The sequence below is a fragment of the Zalophus californianus genome, chromosome 11 (genome assembly GCF_009762305.2).
Source record: "Zalophus californianus isolate mZalCal1 chromosome 11, mZalCal1.pri.v2, whole genome shotgun sequence".
NCBI lineage: Eukaryota > Metazoa > Chordata > Mammalia > Carnivora > Otariidae > Zalophus > Zalophus californianus.
In genome coordinates, this window is record NC_045605.1 from 54,579,012 (window position 1) to 54,598,883 (window position 19,872).

The following is a 19,872-nucleotide window of genomic DNA, read 5'->3' on the forward strand; positions in this document are numbered from 1 at the left end:
TAATTTTTGCATTTCATACGAGCTTTCTAAAGAGCCTATTGAAGAAACACTCTTTTTATACCCAATTTTCTACAACTGGTCTGTTTTGAATAGATGTGACTTTCAAGGCAATTTCTAACCACTAAGTAGAAAGAAAAGTAAGGAAAGATGCTTCCATCTAGGTAGAACTTTGTGTAGCAGAAACTTTTTGAAATCCAGTAAAGTTTGGAAAATTCATGTGAGCTAGTTCTCCAAGGCTCTTTTTCCTAGAAAGCAGTGTGGGATGATAGGAAAAGCATTAGAGCCAGACCATCGTGGAGTAGGTCTGGCTTCCACCACTTACCAGGTGCTCTCCTCTCAGTATCTTAATTTCTTTGTTGTAAAATGGAAATACTACTACATACTTCTTCTGAGGGCTTTTTGTTTGTCTTTTAAAGGAGATAGAAGTTTATAGAACACACCACAAGGGAGCGGTGGACAGGGCAGCAGAGGAGAGGCCGTCTGCTGAGGGTTGTTTTAATAAGTTATGTAAAGTTGGCTTAGCACAGTCCCTGACATCTATTACATGCTAGTTTAAAGCTATTTGTGGTTTACTTGTTCTTTCTCTTCCTTAATGTTACAATCATATCTGGAAATTAAATGTATCAATAATGTTTATCATATTCCCGTAGTTTCAGAGGGTTCAGAAACAGAGAATGAGTTTAGCTCTCAGAATAGATGTTGAAATTATGCTGAGAAGACGCTTCCAAGAATTTTTATGATCATCAGGCTATGAAAGTTAGGTCAAGATTTTTGTGTGGAGAAAGGCCAAGAGAAGATTTGAGAGAGTGGTCTTTTCTGCCCTCCAAATCAAAAATTAGCACCTGTGTTCTTTCCCTGCCATTTCTAATATCTTTTTAAACCAAGAGAGTGCATTTTGACTGAAGCAGCAATAGATGTCAGCAGCAAAAGGGTGTGAGGAAATGAGAAGTAAAACGAAGTGAGCAGAGATGATGTTGAGGAAACAGAGAAAGTTGCACCCTTCTTGGAACACACACACAGGACTTTCATTTATTTGGTTATTTTAATAACTGCTCTGAAAATCCCATTGCTGGCTACTCTGCCAAAAAGGAGTGACATTAGAAACTGAAGATGTGGTGGATTCCTTATGCCCAATGTTTAAGGATAATCATAAATCAAATGTCAAGCAACTATGATGTGTCTTAAGTGGTACAGAAATGACACTGGATTCGAAGGACATGGTCCTTTTCCTCACTGAGCTTACAGCAGAAAAACAATAAATTCATTGATGAATCTAGAACTCTGTGGGGTGTTCCACATGCTTTAGTCAAAATCAATGGATCATTGCCTGAGGCTTGGAAATCCTACACAGTAGCATTTTAACGGAATTTTATCTTTATTACAGAATAGAGACAAACATCACTTTTTAAATAAATCATATTCTAAAAGTTTACTTTTAATTTTGTTATTTGAAATTTAGATTATGTTTTACCATGCAAACAATGTGATAAATGAATTCAGGTGCCCAGGGTAGTCTACGTATGCCTGTGTGATCAGTCAGTGTATAACTCAAGTTAAACACTCACATGACTTAGTATTGAGTTCTGGGTATTGGCAGCAAATGGTGATGCATTGTAAGGAGAAGGGGGAAGGCAGCTTTTCACTTTTAAATCGCTGCACTTGGGTGCACATCCCACTGCTCTCCTCTAACCCCCCATGGTTCGTGTTAGCAATTTAGAAACTGCTTTACATATATACTACAGTTGAACAAATAAATGAAGTGTGGAGAATTGGAGCCAGTTTTCTTAGTGTCAGAAAAAAGTTACAGATGAGCAAGATCAAAGGCCAGAATGAGCCCTTTGGCACTGGATTAGAGCTGGAGATACTGGCTTATTTTAATATAGATCTGTGTGTTTACATGGATTGCTCTACATACATATATATCATAGCTCTGTCCTCTGAGAGAGCCTAGAGGCAGTGATACCTAGTATCATAGCACTCAGCACCCAGATGTTTGTTTGTTTTTTAAGATTTTTTTTATTTATTAGAGAGAGAGAGAGCAGGGGGAGGAACAGGGGAGAGGGACAAGCGGACTTCACACTGAGCAGGGAGTCCAACGCAGGACTCGGATCCCACGACCCTAAGATCATGACTTGAGCCAAAATCAGGAGTCTGACATTTAACCGACTGAGCCACGCAGTTGCCCCCCAGATTTTGGTTTCTAAATACCATTCTCCAATAAAGGAACCAGGGCTTCTAGGAGAAATGGCTAATACAAAGACTTGGTCAGAGAAAATACAAGATGGGCCTGGAATGTCCCATAGTGTCAGAAAGTAAAAAAGTGCTTACAATAAAGGATGCAAATGAGTCCTAAGGAGAAAGAACTAGCAATTTGAACAATAAATTAAATAATGGTTTTAGATTCTAACCCAAAGAAAATAAATCTTCGTTAGTTGATCCTGATATAAAGTGACTGAATAGCAAATAAATGGGGGAGAAGGACATATTTTATTTACAGAAGAATTCCAAATATTAGAAGGCATGAGGGAAATAGGTAATCATCATTACAACACCATAATAACAATGGTTGCAAGCAATAATGTAGGACTGATGAGTGCTAAAATTAGTGGGTGAAATTTATTAATTTTAATTAATAAGTTTTAACTTATACCTCCAAATTCTTTGATATTCCACCCTCCAGAAAGTGGAACTTAATTCTCCTCCCCTTGAGTGTGGGCTGGACTTAGTGCTTGTGATGAGAATAGGTATGGAAAGTGAAAAGTAGTAAAAAATTTAAACACACTAAAATACACTAAAATACTGTACTGTGATACAGTGTATTTCTTAGTATAGTACTAAAAAATTATTGAAATTTCTTTTAACTTCAAAGGCATTGAATTTTAGTCGTAGAATTAGGTTGACATTTACCTGTGGTTTATTTCAGATTCTTCTGTGTGACTCTTGTGACAGTGGATACCACACTGCCTGCCTTCGCCCTCCACTGATGATCATCCCAGATGGAGAGTGGTTCTGCCCCCCTTGCCAACACGTATGACCCAGCACACCTTTGTTTGTAGTCTTCAGTTTTATATTCCAATGAATAATACTTCTTGACAGCCACTAAGCATTTTTCATTTCAAAGCAATTTGTAAATATTGTTTACCTTTTGTTTAAAGTTCTGTGAAATTTACCTTACCTTCTGTGAAAACTATTTTTTATTAATATCTTTTAGGCCTTTGTTTTTTTTCTCCCAAAGCATTTTTCAGAGACCTCTAATTTTTATAAAATTATAATCTCTGATTTATTTTTTTCTCACATTTGTTACAGGCACAAATAGCCCCAAATTAAAATGATACATGAGGGAAGAAATAAGTTTCTTTATCCCTTTGTTTCATCCTCTTTTTCATTTCTGCCTACCTCCTTCTTTTCAGTTTTATGGCTGGTATTATGAATTATGTACCACTATGATGCTACTATAAATAGAAACATGGATTATATTTCTCTTCTATCGTGATGCAGGTGAATTTCTTTTGAAAGCTGAAGAACAGGCTGTTTTTTATGCCACTGCACTCAAGGGGTCCTTTCTGTCACAAGTTCAGTCTCATCTCACTTTTAAAAATGATGGGCTTTATTGCATTTCCCAGCGAACTGGACTTCCTTGGCTTAGCTTAGCTTTTTCACTTACATTCTTCAGCTCCATTTTGACCCAGTCACCATGTGGCATGGTTGTGTAATTTTTTCCCATTCTCTTTTTTAAAAATAGTGATTGGCACCATTATATTGTATTGTACATAGAACCTTCTCCCTTAAAAATGTTGTGTGAGTCTTAAAAGTTTTTCATCACTGTCATGTAAACATGTTGAGCCATATGCTATTTTAAACGTTGATTACCACCAGCAACATAGGCATAGAATGTATTTCTTGATGAGGCTAGGAGTTTCCCCAACATGTGTGTTAACTGCAGAGACGCGGTGCTCATCTTCAGTTCAGTGGATGCTGAGGCACCTCTTTATGTAGTTAAACACAAGGACTATTTCAGTATTCACTCACTGTGTGACCCCTTATCAGCTCTCAGACTAGCATAGTATCCATGAGCCAGCATGCAAAGGATAAATGTTGGTGGGAAGGTTTTAAAAATGACACTCCTGGGGGGGTACCTGGCTGGCTCAGTAGAGCATGCGACTCTTGATCTCGGGGTCCTCCGCTGGGCGTAGAGCTTTCTTTAAAAAAATATATATATACACTCGTGTTTTGCTCTTTCAGAAACTACTGTGTGAGAAATTAGAAGAACAATTGCAGGATTTAGATGTTGCCTTAAAGAAGAAGGAACGTGCTGAACGCAGGTATTGTGAGAACGCGTCTTAATGTTTTACTTGGGAATTTGATAATAAAATTGTTCTGCAATATAGGTTAATATGTCTATCTAAAATAATTATTGGCATACTGTGACCTGTGGGTCAAATTTGGCATGCTCCTTAATTTTGTATTGCCCACTAGGAATGTTTGTTTTCCATTTTTAAATGTTTGAAAAAAATCAAAACAAGAATCTTCATGACAGATGAAAATTCTATATTCCAGTTTCATTCATCCATTAAAAAAGTTTTATTGGAACACAGCCATGCTCATTTGTTTATATATTGTCTGTTGCTGCTCTAACACTACAGCAGCAGAGTTGAGTAGTTACAGTAAAAACCTTTTGACCTGCCACGCTTAATTTATTATCTGTCCTTTTACAGGAAAAGTTTGCCAACTACTGATCTAAAATATTTATCAAAACCTACTCTGAATAAATATTGGCCCAGTTATTGTGGAGGATATGTACCTTACTAAGTATGTAGTGAGTACAAGAAGATTCTCAGAACTGGTCTAGTTACCCATGTCATCTTTTTGGGTGGGCAGAGTTAACACCGATAAAATAAAGAGCATTTAAATGCTGAACTGTGTCATAGAGTCATAACTTATAGTCATAAGATATGCCTCCCTTTTCAATTTACCATTGCAATGTAGTCTTAAAGCAGTTGGAGAAGACTTCTTGGAGGAGGTAAGACTGGAGTTGAATCCAGTCTTTAAAAGGGGGTTCAAAATCGGCATAGTAAGTTTATGTTTATTTATATTTATTTGTACCTTCCTTGGTTATTCTATTGCTAAACAGTTATTCATGCCTACTGTGTACCAAACTGAAGAGAAAAGGTGAGTGAGAACTCACCTCTGTTAGAATACAGCCGTATTGGCCAGTGGTATAGTAAAGTAGACAGATCATGGCATATTCGGAGCAATACAGGAACGCCGTAGAGGGGCATTTTAGTTCTGATAGGGGTTTGGGTTATCAGGCAAGTCCTGACAAAGTGTGAGCAAAGTGTGAACGTGAGGGGGGGGGAGAGTGGTAGAAGATGAAGTTGTAAATGCAGATTGAGGCCTGACTGTAAACAGTTTGGCATATCGGACTAGGGGATTTGAATTATTCTCTACAGGTAGTAAGAGAACCATCAAAGGAGAGATAAGTATAATCAGGTCTTTATTTCAGAAAACATGCCCTGGTAACAATAAAAAGGAATTGGAGTTGAGACTGTTGGAGTGGAGTCTAGGAGAGCCGGTGAGGCCTGAACTAGGACATACCTTACATAATAAAGTGGAGGTGTTAAAAGAGAGTTTTCAGAAGCTTAGGAGGATTTGATGCCCATTTGTACATATTATGAGAAAATTTAAACAATGTCTCCTGGTCTTACTACCTTCATTTGCTTCTCCTGTAACTTTCACCTGCTATCTCATAGTCACCCCCCTCCCCCCAAATTTAGCTTGCTTTAAGACAGGTAGCTCATTTGATAATCCACTTGCTTTACTCCCCCATACTGTGAACTCAGTGGTTTCAGCCTCCAGATCCTGGTTTTTTCCTTACTAGTCAGCTTCAGCTCTCTGGTTTATAATGGATGCTATTTGGTTTAAAGGCAAAATTAATCTCTAAAGTTGACTAGGAGATAAAAATACTTCATTTTTTAAAAATCAGTTGTCTAAATACCTGTGTATTTAGAAACTCTGGGTAATAGTCCTTTATATAATTATTAGGACTATTTTGATATTCACAGTTGTTCCTGTTTTTATTTTTGACACTAGAAAAGATTTAATTAAGGATGCTTCAAATTAAATCATAATAAAAAATTAGGGACCTTATTTCTTTATTCTTTTTGAAATCTACCTGCCCTTCTAAGAAATGAGCAGTTTTGTGGAAAGGCTGGTTAAAATTTTTTGACTACTGCCTCGCTATAAGGGTATATTGTTGCAATTAAGAAATACTTAAAATTTTAGAAATTTATGTTAAAATGTGCCACAATACTTATTCACACTATTGGTCTTCCCATTTACTAACTCATTTGCTTTCGCTTCTACTTTTGGTAATCCTCTTTACTTAAACTTTAAGAGGACATCCAAAATTGTGGCTTTAGTTCACACACTAAATTCTTTTTGAGATTGGATCACAGAAAGGAGAGTAAAGTTACTACTATGGAGAGAACAGTCTGCCACAAAGCCAGTTAACTGAATTATTGCTATTATTTTTTTAATTCTTCCCAATAATCTGGTTAACAAAGTTTTCTTTATATATAGCTTTTAATATACATAGATTCTGATATATATGAATCCTAGGGGCTCTAAAGAGCAAAATATGTATATTTCTAAAGTAAAATATTAACTGTAAATTCTAGGTGACTCCATCTGTTTTCAAAAATGAGCATTTTTATTCACCCTTTTTAAAATCTAAAAATAATTTCTCTAGCACTCATCCTAGAAACTTAACGGCCTTGGTTACTCTCTATATCCTAGCACGGGAGCATCTTTCCCTTTGTTCATACATTTATTCAACATTTAACCAATATGTAGTGAGCACTCACTTTATGCCAGGCAATGTAATCAACATGAAGTATATTATGTGGTCTCTACCTTAAAGGGCTATACAGTATGGTGAAAAAGAAGGATTTGTCACTGAGTAATTAGTGACTAGCCAGAAACTGTCTACAGAGCTGGAGCTGTGATGCTCTGTGAAATTTAATGTTTCAGAAGTCCCTTCAACTGGTTGGTAAACATCCCTTCCAGAACTTGGTGCAGGAATTATTTGGGAATTCACATAGCTCTGTACTTCCAGAGTACTTTTACTAGTGTTTGCTAGCAGAGAGTTGGATTTAATCAGGGTTGGAATTTTCCAGGTAATGTAACAGAGGGAAGGAGAGAAAGAGACAAGGAATTTGAAAGTGTATGCAAAGGAGTATTTATAATGATGGACCGTGGAGTCTAAGCCAGGTAAGGGGGAAAGTAAGGACACAAGGGAGTAATGGACAGTGAAAAGAGGCTAGGGTCGATGGATAGAGGTCCCATTGGAGTTAGGGAATTGTTGAAATCAGTGTACCAGAGGGAGTAAGCTGGAAAGTGAGCCAGTAGACGTCAGAGAATATAGGTTCCCTGAAATTGAAATTTTAGGAAGGGTGTGGTTATTTGTAATGATGAGGTCTGGGCCCAGTATAATCATTGAGCTAGGTAGTGGTGAGATGGAGTGGAAGAGGTATCTTTCTGTAAGATTACTGAGCAAGAGAATGCTGTGATGAGAAATCATACCTACCTTCAAGAGCCTACTCAACTGTTACCACCTATTTAAAGCCTCCACTTTCTCAGCTCTTCAAACAAGTTATTCCTTCTTCATGTTTCCATTATACCTGTTCATAGTGGACTGCAGTGAGTTGTTGAATAATTGTGAGGACAAGAACCATGTATTATTTGCCCTCAGGATTCCCAAGCCTGACACAAATCATGACCTCAATATGGTGGACGTGAACTGAATGTTTTTCAGTTGAGTTGAGATAATAATAAAGTGAAAGTAGAGATTTTGAGGTATAAAAGAGGAAACTGATAAAACAGTAAACTTGGTTAGTGTAGGGATAAATATGTGTTGAACATATTTAGTAACAGAGAACTCAAGTTCTGACTTCTCCATGAAGCCTTCCCTGTTAATTTCAGCTAGTACTGTTTTTGCCTTTCCTAGTTTTTAATTCATTAACTGTACTATTTTAAATCAGATTTTGATTAAAATAACTATCATTTTCTTACATTGCAATTTTTGACTGAACAGCTTTATAACCCATCTCAAAAAGACTGTAAGATTCTTGTTAGCAGAGCCAAGGGTTTCTAGGGCAGTAAAGGCTGCATTCTAAAGGACCCAGGTAACTGGATGAGTAATGCCCTTCTATAAGGGACATCACATGCAAAGGGAGGAAGAGTGGTTATTTCTGTTCAGTTCAGCATACACTGGCCTGCATATAAGAGCTCATCTGTCCTTGGTAAATTAGATTAACTTTGGGAGAACCAGAAAAAACTCCTGTTGGGTATAGCAGTTTGTTAATGTAAAATTTGTTGAATTAAAATCAACAGAGGTTTGTTTCTTTGGAAAAGAAACTATGGAGATCTCATTAGTGTTCTAAATCCACATTGCCTGAAGAAGTGTTAACTGGCTCTAAAAGTAATCTTCACTGGAGCAACTAGGGTGCATTGCCTTTTTTCGTCTCTGTAAACACATGGTTTTAGTATCAATCACTGGAACCTTGATATGGTTCTGTTGCATAGAATTTCTTTTTTTAGTATTGATATTTATTACCTTGAGATTATGGTTGTATATATACGCATATGAAAACTTCCAGCCTAACAAAGATCTAGTTTGTCCAGCATTGACTTTCTGTCTAATCACTTTGTCAGTGAGTTGCAGCATAACTCTCCTCATGAAGTTTCCTTGTCTACTTCAGCTCGCAGGTTTTATTTCATCAGTATAATTACTTCCAAGACTACAATTTTCAGTTACACCTTTTTACAATTTTTACCTTTAAGAAAGTTTTGTGCCTCCCACAGATACCAGTACGATAAGCTCTATAGACAGTAGCTAACATGTCTATGACCTAGCCTCTGCTATTCCCATGAAATCATAATTTTAGTATTGTCTGTGTTAGCAATGTTTTCGTAACAATTTTATTTTTAGCAAATCTCATTTTGCGTGCGTTTTTGTTTTCACCTAAAGGAAAGAACGTTTGGTGTATGTGGGTATCAGTATCGAAAACATCATTCCTCCACAAGTAAGTTTCTGGTTTGTAGTATTTTTGAAGAAGAGACTGTCATAATTGTTTTAAAATTTAACCCACTTTATGTAATGTGAATAGTTTTAAATTTATAGTATACCTGTTTTATTAAAAGTGGAAATTTAGGACCTTAAAGAAATCACCCATATTTTCCCTCATGATTAAAATTAAATATATGCTGGGCTGCTTGGCTGGCTTAGACGGTAGAGCATGCAACTCTTGATCTCGGGGTCGTAAGTTTGAGCCCCATGTTGGGTGTAGAGTCAGAGTCTACTAAAGAAAATAACAATAATAATAAAATAAAAATTACATATATGCTGATAGCCCTAAAATGTAATATCACATTTAAATGAGATTTATATAGCTCACTGCTATGGGGTATATGTTCTGGGGTGTTTTTTTTTTGTTGCTGTTTTTTAACCCTGTATTATACTGGGTAATTTGTTTTTAGCTTCTTTATGTGTTGTTTATGTAAAGTGACAAAAGAATAGTTCAGGGAGATTGGGTTTCTAATTTTGTGCTTTGGGTGTTTGTTATTAGAAACTTCAGTATTTGTTCTTAACAGTTGGTTTCTTGGAAGGAATATTGTTTTACATTATTAGTCTAATTTCTAATTAAGGATATCTCATGAGTGAAAGTACATGTAACATGGTTTTCATTTGAAATGAAGAAATGTTCCTAGTTTCATACACAGTTTCATTCAGGCTTAACTAAATCACACACTTAAGCAACCTGTCTTGGTTAGTTACTTTCCTTTATCATCATGCTTCTTTCTTTTTCTAAATCCATTATTTCATTGATTCAGCATATCTTCTGAATATCTTCTATGTGTTTGATTTAATTATTTGTTAAAAAATTTATCAGTGGAGAAACTTCATCATGATTGTTTTAAAAGAGGTAGTTCTAAACTCACAGAAACATAAGAATTTTAATACAGAAGGGCTTCATCCTTTGATCACCAGTACTCTTTTTAATCTCTCTACTTAGTGTGGCCGTGTTCATTCAGTTTTGTTGGGGGGGTGTGAGATCACCTCATTTTTTCAGATCTTTCACATGTGCTGCCTAGACAGACATTAGAAAACTATTCATTCCAAGAAGCTTTTTGTTTGTCCTAATAACCTATATATTTGTTATCATATTTTTAAACCAGGAGCCAGATTTTTCTGAAGATCATGAAGAAAAGAAAAAAGATTCAAAAAAATCCAAAGCAAACTTACTTGAAAGGAGGTCAACAAGAACACGGAAATGTATAAGTTATAGGTATGAAATATGTGGAAATGGTTACAATAAAAGAGTATAAAATGTTTTTTTAAATTATAAAATATGACCCAAGAGTATATGCTTTTTTTCATAATAATCATTAGTTAGATATATATATATTTGTTACTTACTGTCTTTAGAATCATGCTGTTTTAGAGCAGCCAACATGATCTTTTCAAAACATAAATTTGCTCATGTCATCCTTTTCTGCTTAATACACTTTGTCAGATTTCTGTAGCTCTTGGGATAAGGATCGATGCTTTAACAAGGCCCCTACAGGCACCACAGAGTCTGCTCTGTACCCAGCTTTTCAGCTCCGTGTCATCCACATTTTTCCTCACTCTGTCATTATCAGCCAGTCTTCTTTCAGCTTATTTGCACATGCTCTTTACTCGACCTAGGATTTCCCTCCTGTTTTCACCTTGTTAACCTTCTCTTGATCAAATCTGTTATATGCCCTCATAGCAAGCAGTTCTTCTCTTTGAAAGCACTTATCATGGTACCATTTTATATAAAATCATCATAACTAATGAAATCAAAGGCTGCTCATGGAAAGAGCAAGGGTAAAGTCAGTTCTGCTGTAATACAACATACGAATTCCTAAAAATTGCCGGACTGTGTAAAATCACACAATATAAACCATAGGGATTATGGGAAATATGGAGGTAGGGCCACGCTCAAAAATTTCGTTAGTGACATTTTTTTTTTTAAAGATGTGAATATAGGGGAGGGGGTGGGGGGATGGGTTAGCCTGGTGATGGGTATTAAAGAGGGCACGTTCTGCATGGAGCACTGGGTGTTATATGTAAACAGTGAATCATGGAACACTACATCAAAAACTAATGATGTGGGGTGCCTGGGTGGCTCAGTCATTAGGCATCTGCCTTCAGCTCAGGTTGTGATCCCAGGGTCCTGGGATCGAGCCCCACGTCAGGCTCCCTACTCAGCCGGGAGCCTGCTTCTCCCTCTTCCACTCCCCCTGCTTGTGTTCCCTCTCTAGCTATGTCTCTCTGTCAAATAAATAAATAAAATCTTAAAAAAAAAACAAAAAACTAACGATGTAATGTATGGTGATATAATAAAATAAAATTTAAGAAAAAGATATGGCTGTAATAAAAACAGTCACATTTGACGTACGTTAAATGGTTAAGAACTAATATAAATATTACGCCAACTACCACATTTTCTGTTGAAAAATCCCTGAAGTTTGTCTGTGGAAGTGGTTGTGAGGTGGGTTGCAGTTTGTAAATCATTGTGTGGTGGTAGAAGGAGGGTTATTTGAAATCAGCCAGGAAGTCGTAGACGCAGATGGCTATAGCTTGTAACACACATAATGAGCTGAGGTTGCTGGTAGATATTTGAGGCATGTATATGTATGCAGTTTGTATATGCCTGTGTGGCTAGGTGCAGTTTTTTACATTTACCTAGTGTTTCTTATGAATAAAATTACTTAAAGCAAGTATAAAATACACATTATGCTTGAATTATTTCCTAATATATCAGTCTTGTTGTAACAATTTACAGTTTCAGAACAAACCTTACAGTAGGACTGTATTATCTTTCAATCTTGATGTAGTTGTGGTTGTTAAAAGAAGGAGAGATTTACTCTTAGCATTTCATCCTGGATGTATACCCAGAAGTGGGACTGCTGGATCCTATGGCACTTATATTTTTGTGTTTTTTGAGGAACATCCATGATGTTTTCCATGGCAGTTGCACCCTTTTGCTTCCCACCAGCAGCGTATAGTTTCCAGGTTTTCCACATCCTTGCCAACACTTGTTGGCTTTGGAGGTTTTTTTTGATAGTGACCATCCTAGCGGATATGAGACAGTATCTCGTGATTTTGATTTGCATTTCCCTAATTGATGATGAGCATTTTTTCATTTGCTTGCTGGGTGTTTGTATGTCTCTTGTCATTTTTTCTTTATGATTTCTGCTTCTTAGTACTTTTTAAAAGAAACTCAACTGAGAGATATTAAGAAAGTCATTCATATGCTTTCTCTAATAAGTTTTACTCTTCATATTTAAGCTCTAAATACACCTAGAATTTAATCTGTACATGGGTGCAGTGGGATTATTGTGAGTATAAAATATAAAGCACTTAATAAAGTATTAGCACAGAAAGAGGGCAAAAAAGAATTTCATCACCGTTATCATTTAATAATTGTTTATCAGATTCTTACTGCTGCTAACAGAGAGGATGACATCAAAGTTGACTAGAGGCAGCATTGGATTGGGGTACAGAAGAATAAGATTATAGTCCTCACCATACCGTGTATTACCCATGTAACTTGGAATGGTCCATTTCCCTAGGTCTTGGTTGATGGCGGATTAACGCAGGTGATCCCTTCAGCTCTAAATTTATATAACAGTACTATAGAAATTTATGAAAAACTATATTCTTTAGCATAAAATGTATTGTGCAATTAATTTATTTAATTATATCTACTTCCTATATATAATATATATAGGATAATTATTTTAATATAATTATAAATCGTAGATAATTATATCTACTATTATATATAATAATATTTACTTCCCAAAAAGATTTAAGGAAGGCATGTAATCTACTGTAAGGAGCAACTTTTTAAGCATAGCATCAGACACAGAAACAATAATGGAAAGGAGATTTGATTACATAAAATTTAAGAAAGACTTAGAAGCGCTTCTAAAAGAAAATATTTTCTTGCAAAGAAATTTTTCAAAGGAGTTAGAATTCAAAAGGAACACTTTACGAATTTTAAAAATTACACTGAGTATAGTTTTTTTCATTGTGGAAATACAGTAGCTTTTTCCATGATGTCTGTAAAAGCTGTTGCATCTCCAGCCATTAACGTTACTGAAGTCAAGAATAAAGACATTTTTGTTAGGAAATCAGTTACTTTAGGGAAACCAAGGTTTTGTTTATTTTGGAAACTAGAACTAGACAGCATTGACTTTTTACATTTGTTTGTTTATTTGGGAGGGAGCTGACTGGAAATGTTATGGGCACATATTCATAATTGTAGCAAGGCAAGATGTCAGTTTTCATTTCTCAAAACAAAAAGCAAAAGCTAAAGGGGAAATGCACTTGGGATAGAAATAATTGCAACAGGGGCACCTGGATGGCTCAGTTGGTTAAGCATCTGCCTTTGGCTCAGGTCATGATCCCAAGGTCCTGGGATGGAGCCCCGCAACGGGATCCCTGCTCAGTGGGGAGTCTGCTTCTCCTCTCCTTCTCCCCTCTCCCTGCTTGTGCTCTCTCTCTCTCTCAAATGAATAATTTTAAAAATTAAAATAAAAGAAAAAATAATTGCAACATATGACAAACTATTAAAATCTTTAATACCTTAAAATCTCTTACAAGTAGTAAAAGGTGCACACTGGCTGATAAAACGGGCAAAGGATTCAAACCAGCCTTATAAAACAAAAAGCAAAAATGACCAATAAAGTGAAACTATTATTTGGCCTTACTCAGTAATCACATTAAAATTAAAAGAACAGGGACGCCTGGGTCGCTCAGTCATTAAACGTCTGCCTTCAGCTCAGGTCATGATCTCAGGCTCCTGGGATCGAGCCCCGCATCGGGCTCCCTGCTCAGCGGGAAGCCTGCTTCTCCCTCTCCCACTCCACCTGCTTGTGTTCCCTCTCTGTCTCTCTCTCTGTCAAATAAATAAATAAAATCTTAAAAAAAAAAAAAAGTAAAAACAAGAAAATTTTCAAAATTAGAAAAAAAATGATAAAATTCACTTCATGGTTATATTATAAATTGCTATCACCCTTGAAGAACAGTTTTTTTTTAATTTTATTTTATTATGTTAGTCACCATACATTGCATCATTAGTTTTTGATGTAGTGTTCCATGATTCATTGTTTGCGTATAACACCCAGTGCTCCATGCAGAACGTGCCCTCTTTAATACCCATCACCAGGCTAACCCATCCCCCTACTCTCCTCCCCTCTAGAACCCTCAGTTTGTTTCTCAGAGTCCATAGTCTCTCATGGTTCGTCTGCCCCTCCGATTTCCCCCCTTCATTTTTCCCTTCCTACTATCTTCTTTTTTTTTTTTTTTAAACATATAATGTATTATTTGTTTCAGAGGTACAGGTCTGTGATTCAACAGTCTTACACAATTCACAGTGCTCACCATAGCACATACCCTCCCCAATGTCTATCACCCAGCCACCCCATCCCTCCCACCCCCCACCACTCCAGCAACCCTCAGTTTGTTTCCTGAGATTAAGAATTCCTCATATCAGTGAGATTATATGATACTTGTCTTTCTCTGATTGACTTATTTTGCTTAGCATAATACCCTCTAGTTCCATCCACGTCATTGCAAATGGCAAGATTTCATTTTTTTTGATGGCTGCATAATATTCCATTGCATATATATACCACATCTTCTTCTTTTTTTTTTTTTAAATTAAGAGTGGGTTTTTTTTTTTTTTTTTTTAAGATTTTGTTTATTTATTTGACAGAGAGAGACAGCGAGAGCAGGAACACAAGCAGGGGGAGTGGGAGAGGGAGAAGCAGGCCTCCCGCCGAGCAGGGAGCCCGATGTGGGACTCGATCCCAGGACCCTGGGATCATGACCTGAGCCGAAGGCAGACGTCCAACGACTGAGCCACCCAGGCGCCCTATACCACATCTTCTTTATCCATTCATCTGTTGATGGACATCTTGGCTGTTTCCATAGTTTGGCTATTGTGGACATTGCTGCTGTAAACATTGGGGTGCACATACCCATTCGGATCCCTACATTTGTATCTTTGAGTTAAATACTCAGTAGTGCAATTGCTGGGTCATAGGGTAGTCCTATTTTCAACTTTTTGAGGCACCTCCACACTGTCTTCCAGAGTGGCTGCACCAGCTTGCATTCCCACCAACAGTGAGGAGGGTTCCCTTTTCTCTGCATCCCCGCCAACATCTGTCATTTCCCGACTTATTAATTTTAGCCATTCTGACTGGTGTGAGGTGGTTTCTCATTGAGGTTTTGATTTGTACTTCCCTGATGCCAAGTGATATTGGAAGAACAGTTTTTATGCCAACAGTTTTATTTGTAGCAAGAATACCAAGAACAAACCTAAGGTCCAACAAAATCTCTTGGTGGAACCATGGGCACTCAACCAAACAAAGGAAAAGGTAGAGTTATAAGATACTGAGGAAGGGTAGAGTTCAGATGAAATGTAAAGGAAGCAATGAAGAGTTAGGCTGAAGGCAAATCTATCAGATCTAGACCATATAGTGGACACAGGTTCCTGTTTCCTGAAAGCATTGAATTTGAAGTTGATGTGTAGGATGTTGTGTCCATTCCCTTATTCAAAGCTCTGCATCTGGGATATAAATCAGGGCTGCCTATTTGTGTTAAAAGTAACTTAAATCCTCCAGGCAAGCATGGAGTATTTTATTCTTACTGATACCATTTTGTAAGTCCAAAGGTTCTAATGGTCTCTGACACAGAAAACCAGGTTTTTTGGTGAGTAAGAAAATAGAAGTCATTCAGAGGAAGAGGCTGTTTTGCCACTTTATAGCTGCAACCTGTCATTGGGAGAAATACTGTTTTCTCTTAACTGCATCTGGCTTTATCTATATCTGTTATTCTAGCCTGATGAGTGGATGTACAGATTTTTACTTTCTCAGAATTTGTTAAAGAAAACCTAAGCTACAGCTGCAGGGTTGTTTTTCATAGCTATGATTGTAATTGTGAAAAAATTGGAAGTAAACTTTTAACTAAATTATGACACATCTATAAAATTAGATACTATATAGCCATTAAAAACTATGTTGTGGAAGAATTCTTAACCTGAAACTTGTGAATCCTCTGAAATTAGATATAAAATTTTATGTTTGTGTGGATATTTTTTTTTCTAGAGAGGAAATCCATAGCTGCAATGAGTTTCTTAACTCAAAAGGCAAAATATTTGGCTTTTAAACTCTGTCGTTAATCCATTGTCTGCCTTTAATCCAACACTGTCCAGTAGAATTTACTGTGTTCATGGAGATGTGCTATTTCTTTGCTGTCCGGCATGGTGCCTTACGTAGCTGTGGGGCACTTAAAATCTGGCTAGCAAGGAACAGAATTTTTCATTTTAATTAATTTTAATATAGATAGCCACACGCAGCTAGTAATTACCGTATTTTGCATAGTTTTAGGCAAGTCACTTTATTCGTTTGGTCATCTCAGGTCTAAAGTGAAGGGAGTTTTGTATGTGAAGAAATCTTGGGGATCATCTAGACTTGTCTTCTCTAAGTTGGGGGCGGTGGCCCTTGTGAGAAAAAGTACTTTTATCTAGTTCTAAAATTCTGAGCATCTGTATATGGACCTTGGTAATAATAGTAATATAATCCCTGATGACAATAATAGTGTAGTTCTCACACTTAGTATTATTTCTGGAACACTAATTCAACTTACTTTGCTGTGTGATTTATGTAGTTAGAGGTTGGCGAACTGTGGCCTGTGGGGCAAATCCATCCCAGCTCAACTGCCAGTTTATGTAGCCGTAGCCTGTGACCTAGGAATGGTTTTTATATGTATAAATGACTGAAAAAAGAACCAAAAGAAGGAAATCTTAGGACGGTTACATGAAATTCAAATCCCAGTGTCCATAGATAAAGTTCTGTTGGAACACAGCCGCATTCGTTCACTTGCCTTGTCTCTGGCGTCTTTTGCAGCTCAGTGGCAGGGGTGAGTGGTTATAACACGGACTGTAGAGTCTACAAAGCCGAAAATATTTACTGTCTGGCCCTTTATAAAAATCGTTGCTGATGCCTGGTATAGATGATCTCTGAAAATGAGTTAGATACTGATTTGCAAAAGAAATTGAGGTTAACAGGAGTGAGGTGATGTAGTCCAAGTTACACAGCCCCAAAGTGGCAGAGAGCATTTTTATACTCAGGCCTTTTTCATTTCAGAGGCAACTCCTCCTAACCCATGTACCAGGACAGGCTGTGATGTAATTGTTGTATATATTTTAGATTTGATGAATTTGATGAAGCAATCGATGAAGCTATAGAAGATGATATCAAAGAAGCTGATGGAGGAGGTATGTGTTTATTATTCCCTCTTCTTCATATGACTTGGCCAGTAGGTTAACTTAAAATGCCCAGAGTAGGGGCACCTGGCTGGCTCAGTGAGTAGAGCATGCAACTCTTGATCTCAGAGTTGTGAGTTCAAGCCCCACGTTGGGCATAGAGATTACTTAAAAACAAAACACTGATTAGGGCAGTAAGCATACTTTTTTTTTTTTATTCTCTACTGATGTTAAATGTCTGTGATTCAAAATAATTTGTGGACATTGTGTCAATGTGTAGACTCAGATCTTATTAATTATTTTTCAAGTAGTTTTATGACCTGATATAAAATCTAAATGTTCCTCTGTAGATTAAAAAAAATTTTTCTGCTTCCAAATAGAAAACCCACTTAAACTTTTCTTATTATGTTTAGATCACTACTGCTACAAAATCTTAAAAATTATGGATAATCTTAATCTAAATGATTGCTTTAGATCAACCTTTTAAAAATCAGTTTATTAATTTCATAGTCTTTAACAGGTGACATGAAAACAGAAGGATTTGAAGGTAATTTAATGAAAGAGCGATACAGAGAATTACCAGTGCTCCAGTATGGAGCATTGTGGTTTCCTTTAGTACTTAGGGAAACTCTGAAGAAGATCAGTAGTAAGTAGGCTGTCTGAAGAAGTCACCAGCTTTTCCAGGGCTCTGCACCTTATTACAGCTTTGCTGCAGGATTCTCATCTTTTCTGTCCTGCACACACAGTTAAAAGAAAACGGATTGGTCTCTTTCTAAAGCCATGTCCAAAAGACAACTTTGAAGAAGAGATTCTTGAGTGATTGCTAATAGGTATGAGGTTTCCTTCAAGGTTGATGAAAATGTTCTGGAATTTGTTAGTGGTGATGGTTGCACAACTTTGTGACTACTGAAAACCTCTGAACTATACACTTTAAAAAGATGAATGTTATAGTATGCAAATTTTATCAAATTTTTTAAAAAGAGGTTCTTTACGTGGTGAACTTCCCCTTAGTAGACTAAACACATGCAAAAATTCTCTTGATGAGAGCTCTGTCAGCTGAAGTTGTGAGAAAACTGCTTGCTTATTTGTAGGAAAAAAGTAAATGAGCCGCTAAGGATGAACAAGGACAACTCTATCTAGAGAGAAGCTTTTAATAAACATACCGTTGTCTCTCTTCCTCCCTCTGTTCCCCTCATCGCCCTCCCCATTCCCCCTGAACTCAGGAGCCGGCCGAGGGAAAGATATCTCCACCATCACAGGTCACCGTGGGAAAGACATCTCTACTATTTTGGATGAAGAAAGAAAAGAAAATAAACGACCCCAGAGGGCAGCTGCTGCACGTCGGAAGAAACGCCGGCGACTGAATGATCTGGACAGTGACAGCAACCTGGACGAAGAAGAGAGTGAGGATGAATTCAAGATCAGCGACGGGTACGTGGTTTGCCAGCAGGTCCCATTCCCTAGATACAGGCTTAAATGGGGCTCGCAGAGAAGCTCAGCCATGCTGTGACGGGCCTTTGGTTCTTCATGCACATGGACGATCTCTTTTTATTTTCAGGCTATTTAAAACAGATTCAAGAATGCTGATCTTAGCTCTCTTTAGATCAAAACAAAGTAGGCTTATGGTTGTTTAATATTCAAAATTGTATTTACATTTGATTAACTGGAATCGAGCATTCATTTGCCGTGCATCTCCATGCCACCTTCCGCCAATATGTCCATGAGAGGTTCCTAGTCAAATGTGAGAATTAGACAAGTCCAGGTAATTAGGTACTATTCTCTGGTGACCCACAGAGGTTTGGGTTGGGGCAGGTAATCCAGTTTGGAAGGTGGGGAAAGATTTTCCTGCAGAGCAGGTGTTGAAACAATACTGCAGAGTTTCTTCTCTCAGATTGTTAGTGGGGAAAACAAACATGTAAACCACAAGAAAGTCATTCTGTGTGATTGCTGCAAAAATGTAGGAAAGCCTAAGTAGTGTGTAAAGGAAGAGTCTGATAAATTTAGAGAGTTCGTGGAAAACCTTAGAGTGGAAACAAAGCTTGATCTGAAATTTGAAGAATGAAAAATTGGGCAAATCAGTGAGTTTGAGATTCAAAGTGGGATGAGAAAGAGGGCAGGCATCCTAAGAGCAGTCACATGTCGAAGGCAGCAAGCCATAAGACATCATGGAATATTTAGGAAACTCCTGGTATGTCAGGGTAGCAAGAATATGGGGAAGAAGTAAAGAGTGCCCAGCTGGAGATGTGGCTAAAAGATAAAACGGAACCAGATGATGGGGCGATTTGTTTGTCATGCATGGGAATTTGGAATCTTACCCTGAAGATGATGAAAGCCCATGGATGGGTTTTAACCATCCGGCTAATGAGGTTTATGTTTCAGAAAAATTCATCCTGGCATTCTTTTGGAGGCTGTCTGGAGGGGAAATGAGTCTAGAGACTAGAAGGACTCCCTGGGCAATTGCTGTGGTGGTTTAGGTGGGAGATGAGTGCCTGACAGAGAAGAGGGATCA

At 37.2% G+C, this 19,872-nt stretch overlaps 1 protein-coding gene across 2 annotated transcripts in view; it reads left to right on the forward strand.

The window, feature by feature from the left end:
- Positions 1-19,872, forward strand: part of RSF1 (remodeling and spacing factor 1) — a 159,506-nt gene that overhangs the window by 125,601 nt on the left and 14,033 nt on the right. For both annotated transcript variants that reach the window (XM_027578467.2, XM_027578466.2), the window contains exons 8-13: positions 2,924-3,028; positions 4,243-4,322; positions 9,029-9,083; positions 10,237-10,346; positions 17,308-17,375; positions 18,587-18,794. In XM_027578467.2, the coding sequence (XP_027434268.1) occupies positions 2,924-3,028; positions 4,243-4,322; positions 9,029-9,083; positions 10,237-10,346; positions 17,308-17,375; positions 18,587-18,794 (626 nt within the window). The remainder of the gene's footprint in view (positions 1-2,923; positions 3,029-4,242; positions 4,323-9,028; positions 9,084-10,236; positions 10,347-17,307; positions 17,376-18,586; positions 18,795-19,872) is intronic.